General features: G+C 39.4%; 1 protein-coding gene across 4 annotated transcripts in view; it reads left to right on the plus strand.

Annotated features, from left to right (window-relative positions):
* The window catches only part of ADHFE1 (alcohol dehydrogenase iron containing 1), a 30,140-nt gene extending 25,956 nt beyond the window's left edge, over nt 1–4,184 (plus strand). For all 4 annotated transcript variants that reach the window (XM_029923875.1, XM_029923876.1, XM_029923877.1 and 1 more), the window contains one exon: nt 3,618–4,184. In XM_029923875.1, coding sequence (XP_029779735.1) covers nt 3,618–3,701 — 84 coding nt within the window. In that variant the 3' untranslated portion in view covers nt 3,702–4,184. The remainder of the gene's footprint in view (nt 1–3,617) is intronic.
* Nucleotides 4,185–9,974: the final 5,790 nt, after the last annotated feature.

Consider the following 9,974-nt stretch of genomic DNA (forward strand, 5'->3'; position numbering starts at 1 on the left):
CAGGGCTTGAACCCACAGACCACAAGATCATGATCTGAGCCAAAATTGGACACTTAACCAACTGAGCCACTCAGGCACCCCTTTCCTTCCTTTTTTTAATCATAGTAGAATATATCTAACATAAAATGTATTAATTTAACCACTTTAGGTATACAATTCAGTGCCATTGAGTACACTTAGTGTTGTACAACCATCACTACTATCCATTTCTAGAACTTTTAAATCATTTCAGATAGAAGCTCTGCTCTGTTGCTTAATGATAAATAATAACTCCCCTTTCCCAGGCTCTGATGACCTCTGTTCTACTTTCTGTCTCTATGGATTTGCCTGTTGCAGGTACCTCATATAAGTGAAATCATACAATATTTGTTCTTTTGTGTCTGTATAATGTCTTCACTTAGCACAAATTCTTAATGTCATAATTTCACTCCTTTTTATGGCTAATATTCCATTGCATGGATATACCACCTATTGCTTTTCCATTCATCTGCAGATGGACACTTGGGTTGTTTCTGCCTTTAGGCCATTGTGAATAGTGCTACTATGAACATTGGTTATATGAATATGTTTTAGTCCCTGCGTTCAATTCATTTGGCTCTCTACCTAGGAATAAAATTACAGGATCATAGGTTATCTTCTCTATTTAATTTTTTTGAGGAATTGCCAAACTGTTTTCCATAAAGGCTGCGTCATTTCACATTCCCACCAACAATAAGTTAAGTCAACAATACAAGAGGGTTCCAATTTCTCTCCATCTTCACCAAGATTTGTTACTTTCCATTTTTGTACGGCTATCCTAATGGATGGGAAGTGGGGACTCATTATGGTTTTGAATTACATTTTGCTGATGACTAAAGATTTTGAGCATCTTTTCATGTGTTTATTGGCTATTTACATATCTTTATTGAAGAAATATCTGTTCAAGTCTTTTTGCCTATTTTTCAGTTGGGTTGTCTAGGGTTTTCTACTGTTGAGTTGTAGCATTTATTTACATTTTCTAGATACTACTCCCTTATCAGATGTATAATCTGCAAATATTTTTCTCATTCTGTCTTTTCAACTCTTGAGAGTGTCTTTTGATGCATAAAAGTTTTAAATTGGATGTTGTCCAACTTACCTTCTTTTATTGTCTGTGCTTTTAATGTTCCATCCAAGAAAATATTGCCAAATCTAATGTAATTTCCCCTATTTTCTTCCAAGGGTTTTAGTTTTAGCTCTTACATTTAAGTCTTTACATTTAGGCTTATTTTGAGTTAATTTTTTTAATGTTTATTTATTTATTTATTTTGAGAGAGAGTCTGTGTGTGAATCCCAAGGAGGTTTCATGCTGTCAGCACAGAGCCTAATGTAGGGCTCAACTTCACAGACCGGGAGATCATGACCTGAGTCAAAATCAAGAGTCAGATGCTTAACTACTGAGCCACCAAGGTGCCCCTAGTTAATTTTTTAATACAGCCTTCCTATTTTCATCTTCCTTTTACCTTATGAATACTTATTGAGGTCCTATTATATACCATGCATGGAACAGGATACAGTAAAGAGGGAAATAAAGTCTCTTCCCTACTTCATGGACCTAACGTTCTAGTGAGAGAAGACAGACAATAGGCATGTAATCAAATTTATAAGTAAGATACAAATGAAATTATTCCAGATAATGACTAATGGTATGATGGAAAACCTGGGCAATGAGATAGTGATTTCCTGTGAGACAGTGGAGAGGGAACTCCAGCGAGGGTGGTCACACAAAGTCTCTGACTACAAGTGGAGTCAACCACATCAGGATCTCGGAGAAGCACTCCAGGCCGAGGGAAAAGGCCCTAAGACTGGGTGAAGATGAGCATTTTTGTGGGACTGAGAGGGGATAGTGGGGCTGAGTGAGATGAACTGATAGGAGAAGAGTCAGAGCTGAGGTGACCATCAGGGCCGGAACAGCGTGGCACTGGAGGCCATGGTCTTGTAATTGCAATGGGAGGTCATCACAGAGCATGAAGCAAGCAATGACAGGAGCAATTTATTCTGGTGGGGGCCGGGGGGAGTGCCACTCTGTCTGCTGTGTGGAGAATGGCCTCGAGGGGGCAAGAGTAGAGCAAAAGTGGAAACAGACTTTTGGAGCGGGGAGTGAGGATGACTTAGACTAGCATTGTGGTGGAGCAGGAGGTGAAGGGTGGTCAGATTTGGGATTTACTGTGGAGGTAGATTAGACAAATTTGCTGATGGATTAAACCTGTAGAGAAGGGAAAAAAAATCAAAAGGATTCTTCCCCACACCACCACCATTTTCATTAAGTCATCAGGTAACTATTGGGCACCTTTGTACTGTGTATCAAGCACTATGGTAAGCACTGAGCATGAAGAGTGAGCATAGTCCTGCCCTCATAGGTCTGCCTCATCTACCAGCTGTGCTCTCAAACAAGTCCTTAAAAGAAAATAAACTGAGAGACCCATGCGAATGGGACCAAAAATCTGGCCTATATCTTAGTTTTTTTTTTTCTTTTAATTTAAGAGAGACAAAGAGAGCACAGGGGAGAGGGACAGAGGAAGAGAGAGAAAGCGTCTCAAACAGGCTCCACCCTCAATGCAGAGCATGGCATGGGGCTCAACCCAGTGACCCTGGGATTACCACCTGAGCCAAAATCCAAAGTTGGATCCTCAACCCCTATATCTTAATTTCATTTGAGCCCAGAAATTTGGACACAGGGTGGCCATTATAGTATCTTTTAATCTTCTGTCCCATTGGGATTAAGAAGACACTAATGGGGGTATATATAGCAATAGGATATGCTGGCTCTCTTTGCCAACTCCAGTCAACAACATTAGAGGAATTAAGGAAGTCACTGAATTCATTGGGGAAGGCAGAAATAAAACTTTAGTTCATATTAAAAAGGAGTCACTTGTTGCCTATAGCCTGAGAGTTAAGTCCTAATGAAATCTTTTTGAATATACTTTAAATCCAAGTTGCAAAATATACAGTCTTTGAGGTCAAGGACAACCCAGTTCTACTCTCCTTGGCAGCACATGCTGTGCCTGGGGCCGTGCTCTCTGCACAGAGAACCTACCGGGCCGAGGCTGCGGACCAATGCAGTTTGGTCATCAAAGGTGGTGTTCTACCCAAGGTTGGTTTGGTTCTGTACTTTGGGCAGAAGGCCAGAACATAAGGAAAGGGCTTATTAGGCTTTTGAAAGCTTTGTGGGAGAGATGTCATTCAATAAACTACTGAATTGGGGATCAGCTAGTATAAAGCAAACAAGAAATAAGATTTTTAAAATGTATTTATGTTGAGAGGAACAGAGACACCACGAGTGAGGGAGAAGCAGGGAGGGAAAGAGAGAGAGAGAGAGAGAGAGAGAGAGAGAGAGAGAGAATCCCAAACAGGCTCCTCACTGTCAGCACGAAGTCCAATGCAGGGCTTGAAACCACGAAACCGCAAGATCACGACCTGAGCCAAAACCAAGAGACGGATGCTTCACCGAATGAGCCACTCAGGCACCCCAAAATATGATTTTAAAGATATGACTATCATCAAGTCACTGTTTCTTATGGCCAAGTTAATTTACATAACCTAGTAGCTTTTACTATCTTTTCAAAGCTCTGGGTAACTCCTTTTGTTTACTGTTTCAGGAAAGGGTTACCAAGCTTGCACCACGCCCTCAGTCAGAAGAGGACCTGTCTGCTCTGTTTGAAGCTTCAATGAAACTGTATTAATTTCCAGTCTCACTGAAGGAATTACCACTGGCCACCATAGTCCTGACAACAGAAGCCAAGCTAGCCAGAACTTTGTCTTTTCATCTCCACACGACATACCTGTTACCAAATCTGAATGTGATAATAAGGTTGTCCTGCAGAAGATTCCCTAATGCTCAAAGTCAAACTACTTCCATAAAACAGTAGAAGAATGCCCAGAATGTTGGACCTCGGGCTAGACTTGATCCTCCATGTTCCTGCCCCAAACCCCACAGATTGCCACTGCTCTATTTATAAAATGGGCAAATGCTCAGCATCTATCAAAAATGTAAATGCACACATCCTGTGCCCAGTAATCCCTAGTCGGGAAATGTATCCTATGGAAATAAAAGTGTGTTAAGAAAAATGGCAAGGATGTTTTTGGCAGCAATTTCTCTAATAAAAAATCTGAAAGAACATAAATATTCATTAGTAGTATGCAGATAAATAAATCAGTATATTAAACAATGGAATGCTATAGTGCTATCAATAAGAATGAGATAAATCTATTGGAAACATGCCCATGATATTCTGCCAAGTTAGAAAAAAGTGAAATTATATATTTCCATGGTGTGATTTTTACTTTTTAAATTATACATAAGTATTTGTATATGGGAAGAAGAAAGATACACATCAAAATAATAAATGTTATCACTAGAGAAATGGAATTTGGGGTACAGAGAATTAAGAGAAAATATTCACCTTATGTTTTATGCTTCCCCTTATTTTATAAACATCTGTATTGTTTGGATTTGTTATAACAAGCACATATTTTCTAATTTTAAAAGGACCAGAGAAAAGATATCGCTTTATTGTTTTAGGCCATATTCATCTTAATTTATGAAAATACTAGTAATACTTAAAGATTAAAGTAGATCCAAATGGTAAAATGATAGAGACGGATCCTGTGGTAAATAAATTGTTCTTTGGAGAAAAACACTAACATCCTACATGGTAATTCCCTCTTTGGAAAAATGTTTTTGGTGCTCAGAATAAATTAATTCAAAAGCAAGCAGCGTTGTGGTTCACAGAGGTCAGCCTTGCCGGTAGAATGTATGTAGCGAGATCGTTTGCCTGTTACTCCCAGCCCGCAGAAGCTTCTGCGGCTCATTTCACCTCACAGAGGTGGCCACACCGATGATCTTTGTCTGCTCAAGCTTTGGCAGTCTGGGTCTCAGTGCATTTGTGGATTTACTCATGTTTTAAACTGAATTGAAGCTTTAATCAAATAAGTAATGCTATATATAATTACATCAGGATTTTTAAAAAATGGAAGTGTATTACTGTGCATTTGACCTTCCCAGGCCCACTTTATCTGTATAAAGACCTTTATGTCCTTGAGATTTTTTTAAATGTTTATTTTTCAGAAATAGAGACAGAGACAGTGTGAACAGGAGAGGGACAGAGAGAGAGGGAGACACAGAATCTGAAGCAGGCTCCAGGCTCTGAGCTAGCAGTCAGCACAGAGCCTGATGCGGGGCTTGAGCTCACAAACCGTGAGACCATGACCTGAGCTGAAGTTGGATTCTTAACCAACTGAGCCACCCAGGAATCCCTATCCTTGAAATCGTTTAAGCATTGAAATAATGTTTATAGAGTTTTCTCTAATTATAAACATAAAATATATTTGGTACCAAAAACTGGTAATACAAACATAAACACAAAAGAAATTATTTGTTCATATTGAACCATCTAAAAGCCAAAATTTGGTTGATTTTTTTATATATATGTGTGCATATATTTTTGACTTAGAAATGGTTTCATTAAGGTATAGTTTTAATTCCTATAGAACATTCAAATTATTTATATCAGTGCCCAAAGGCAAGTTACAGGACAGTACCAACAGAATTTCAGTTATACCTTGTAGACCACATCTAGCTAAACTTCCCTCCAAGAGTATCGTGGATTCTGAAAGCAGAAGCTGTGTGAACAAGGTAGAATACAGCTAAATTCTCCACCAATCTGAGTTCATTCAGGAGACTTCAGTAAAATTGTTAATGTCTCAAAATACATTTGGCATAGCAAAAAACATGTATGTGCCTCCCCCCCAACCCCCCCCCCCACCCAAAAAAATAAGTCCAGGTAAGTTCTAGAACTCTTACATTCTACAAAGTGATGTGGTTCATTAGAACAGCATTAGGCTAGGGGTCAAAGGCACTGAGTTCCATTCCCGTCCCTTGGTCTGTCCTGACTTTTACTGTATTCAACCTAGGCCTCTTCCAACTTGAAAATACTATGACTAGATTTTATGTATGACCTAATCCTTAATGTGAAATTTTGAGTTTGGAAATTTAATGTAAAATAGGTTGAGATGTAAAAATGAATTCTCTATCTCTTAAATGTTCCATGCCTTTACTATCAGTAGCCAGATGTCTAAATGTGACTCACCAGAAGTGTTTGGTATTCACAGTAGTGATGATCACTCTGTAGAGGAAGGATTTAAAGGTCAAGCATGAAGAAACAGATTTAGGAAGGCTTCATGTTTTTTATCTATATACCCACCGTGTTGGTCTTTACAATTTGAAAATATGGAAAAGATGTGTTTCTTGACTTACCAGCTATTAAGAGAATCTGAGATAAGAAAGCCAGCCCATTTCTGTAAACCAAACACTTTAATGTTTCTGAGACAACAATTAGGTGCATTTCTCTAAGTCAAATCCTACTTTTTATTACCTTTAAAAGACCAAAAGTTGTTAGGGGTTACAGCTCCATTTATTTGGGTTTGTTTACTTCCTGAGGCAAGAAAAATTAAAAGAATAGTATTTAAAAGTTTGTATAATATCACTTTCAGTCAGCTATCATATATGGTGAAATTTTCACTTAAAATACCTGTGCATCCCTAACTTATTTTATGATACAGAATACTAATTTCTTTCAAGTATGTCATGTTTATCCTTTCTGTCAAGGGCCACAAAAAACAGCCTGTTCGGTTTGCACTCCTATCCCTTTTCGGTGCACCAGAAGGGCCGTGCTGGGCTCGGCATCTTTGCACAGCTGTGGACACAGCTGTAGGGTGTTTTCCAGTGGTCAGTGAAGTAAGTCTGCTCTTGTAAAATACAGACAAGTACAGTATCAAAAAAGAGAGCAAAACTTGCTTTTCTGGCCTTTTAACCCTGAGAAAGATTAATGGTTGTTTGGTTTAGAAACTGTACCCTAATGAGGGACTGTTGCCTCCGGGGAGTGGGTATGAGAAAGGGGACTGTTCCCCTCCAGGTCAACATTGCACAGGCTGCCTTGTCTCTGATGACCAGCAACCCCAAGCCCAGACAGCTGCCCAGGCCCTCCCTCGAACGCCGACCCGCTGGGAGCTGTGGCAGAGGCCGGCCCACACAATGGCCTGCAGGAGATGGTCTCCAGGGATGAGCCACATTTTGAATGGGCAGAAATTGGTTCTTGAAGCCCTAGACTGAATTACTGGCAGTTGGGGGTGGGAGGGCCTACTTTCTCTTGCTATTATTTCACCGTCTTTCCAACCACCCTAACAACTCTCGGAATAAATGCATACCCCCCATAAATTGCAATAACTGTTTGCAATTTTGTCCCCTGTGAACTTCCTCATGAAGCTCCATGCAGAACAGCCAACATTAAAGTAACTGCATTTCATTCTTTCTGGCTTTAAATATTGGCTTTTTAATTTGAGTTTTAATTGGTTTTCCAATTTATAAAACTGGAAAACTGATTAAAATAATCATGAGCGAAAAAGAGAAAAAAACTACCATCATGCCATTACCCAAACACAGCTGTTATCATTTGATATATTTCCTTTCCATCTTTTTCCTTTGGGTAGTGTAATTTTCAGCTCTTGAGGGATGACATTTTTAAGTATTTTCTATGTTGCCACATAATTTTCATAATCATTATTTTTAAAAGTACACAGTGTTTTGTTGAATAGAAATGTAATAATTTATCCTATTATAGGGCATCAAGATTGCTTCCAAATTTTTATTTCTACAAATGACATAGTAATGAATAATGTATATTTGGCTTTTTCCATATCCTAAATTAATTTCTTAGGTAATTAATCCCCAAATTGACTTTTTATATTAAAATATGGGCATTTTTATGGATTTGACTCATACTGTCAAATTATTTATACTCCACCGTTGTCTTAACTTTGTTTCCCCTCTCCTCTCCTCCATTCTTCTCTTCAAAATAAATAGTAGCGCAAACCAGCAAGAAATGAAACGGCACTCACATGGATGACCATGGGCTATTTGTGCAGACCTGTAAGAGTCACCTGTGGTGTTTTTTCTTTCATGTCAGTATATTTTAAACAGTTCAAATGAGCAGATACAGATTTAAATTTTCAAATAAAATTATGAAACTTGCTTTAGTGTTACATTATTTCTTCTTAAGTGACTGTAGACCACCAAGTCTGCTTTGTTGGTCACATTTTTTTTCCCTTCTAGAACCTTCCATGGGCCCCTAAACCTACAGGTTTGTGTTAGTACATTCATGGTCCCCAGTTTTCCTGGCCAAGAAAAAAGACCCAAGGGAGCATATACATATCCTTTTCTATAAGGCTGTTCTAGAACCACTCAGGGCTGTGAGTGCAAGGACGGCTGCCCTTGGAAGAGGAAACACCAACAACCATCTCCCCAGAATCCCTTCCAAGGTTCTAAGTTGCCCCTTTCATCAAAAACCTCTCAGATCTGTGCAGTTATGCACCCTTGTCCCATGTCGCTTTAGCAACATTCACTGGAGACCAATGTGAACTACATACCAAGCACTGCATATGAGAAAAGAATGCTTGTGAGGCAAAGTATAAATGCAAAGATGTCTCAAGAGTACTACCAGGCTGGAGTGGCCACCTGAGTAAGGACAGGCTAATCTTTAATTTTTCACATCTTCTTTAACCACTATATACACAATAAATAGCTTGATGCCTTGACAAAACAGTTTCCTAAAGGAGGAAGGAGACCATGGATTTGGGGAGAGGAAGATGGGGCCTCTGTAGGTAGTGGTGATTTGGGGGTGCAAAGAATGATTAGAGGAACATGACATTTAGTAGTATTTTTAAGCCAAACAATATATTGTCAATTCATAAATACAAATATCAACTCTTATCAAATGAAGCAGCCAATTTACTAAGACATCTACTACAGCTGGCAATAATAATCAACTAAAGACAAAAGAGTTTATTTACTGAGTCATTTACTGAGCCCTCAACCCACGGCAAGCCCTTTATCAAGGGTTTACACACTATGAGAGGCATTGCTATATCCTTTTTGCACAAATGAGGAAACTAAGACTCAAGTTATTAAAAAAAAAAAAAAACTGCCAACTTCACACAGCTAGTAAAAGGCAAGACTATCACTTGATCCCAAGGTCATCCTGACCCTCCATTCCCAGCCACCAAGTTCACTGCCTTCCAAGTGCCTTCTGTTGTCTGAGAGCTTCTTGAATTAGCATTTTAACACTGTATACACTTGTGTACAACTAGCACCTTGAACACAGGGACCCAATTATTTATTGGTAGGGACTCAATAAGTATTTGTGGAATAGAGGGTTCTATCTCATTAAAAGGAGAAGAAGGAAAAGGAAAAAAAAGATTCTGCAAGCCTTTGACAGGTCAGAGAGAAGTTGAGTTGGCCATGCTGGTGGCTACACAGAAGGGAATTAGAGATAACGAAACCACATTGCAGGTGAATCCCAGGCCTGCCTGTTACTGAGTAAGCTTGGGTAAACACTTAGATTGTCGAGCACAAACTTCACTGCATAGGGTTGTTACAAATATCAATAGGACGTAATATATGCTAACTGTCTAGAACAATGGATAGCCCACAGTCCTTGCTCAGTAAATGTTAGTTCTCATTTCTTTCCTGAATGCTAAACTTGCAGGAAGATGTGTACCCCAGCGGCTGACTATCGAGTCACTACAGGGATGTCCGCTGGGTACTAAGGGCTTACAAACTTCCCTCAGAACAAGAATTACCTGGGATGCTAGTCATAGGTCAGTCTTTTCCTCCTATTCCTCCAAAAAATTCAAATCCTGTCAACCTGGGTTGGAACCAGGGGTCTGTGGTGCATCAATTTGGTGTAGGAAAGTTAAACTGCACTTGGATCTGTTTGGCAGCCTCTTGGCCTAGGTGGTGACAGAAACAGAGCAGTGGTGGTCTCAACCTTCAGCATGCATCAGCAGCTTCTGTAAGCCTTAGTAAAGCATGTGTTGCCGGGCTGGGTCCCCAGAGTTTCTGATTCAATAGGTTTGGGTTGGAAGGGAGAATCTGCATTTCTAAGTTCCCAGGTGACAGC

This window comes from Suricata suricatta, chromosome 15, assembly GCF_006229205.1.
Source record: "Suricata suricatta isolate VVHF042 chromosome 15, meerkat_22Aug2017_6uvM2_HiC, whole genome shotgun sequence".
Lineage (NCBI taxonomy): Eukaryota > Metazoa > Chordata > Mammalia > Carnivora > Herpestidae > Suricata > Suricata suricatta.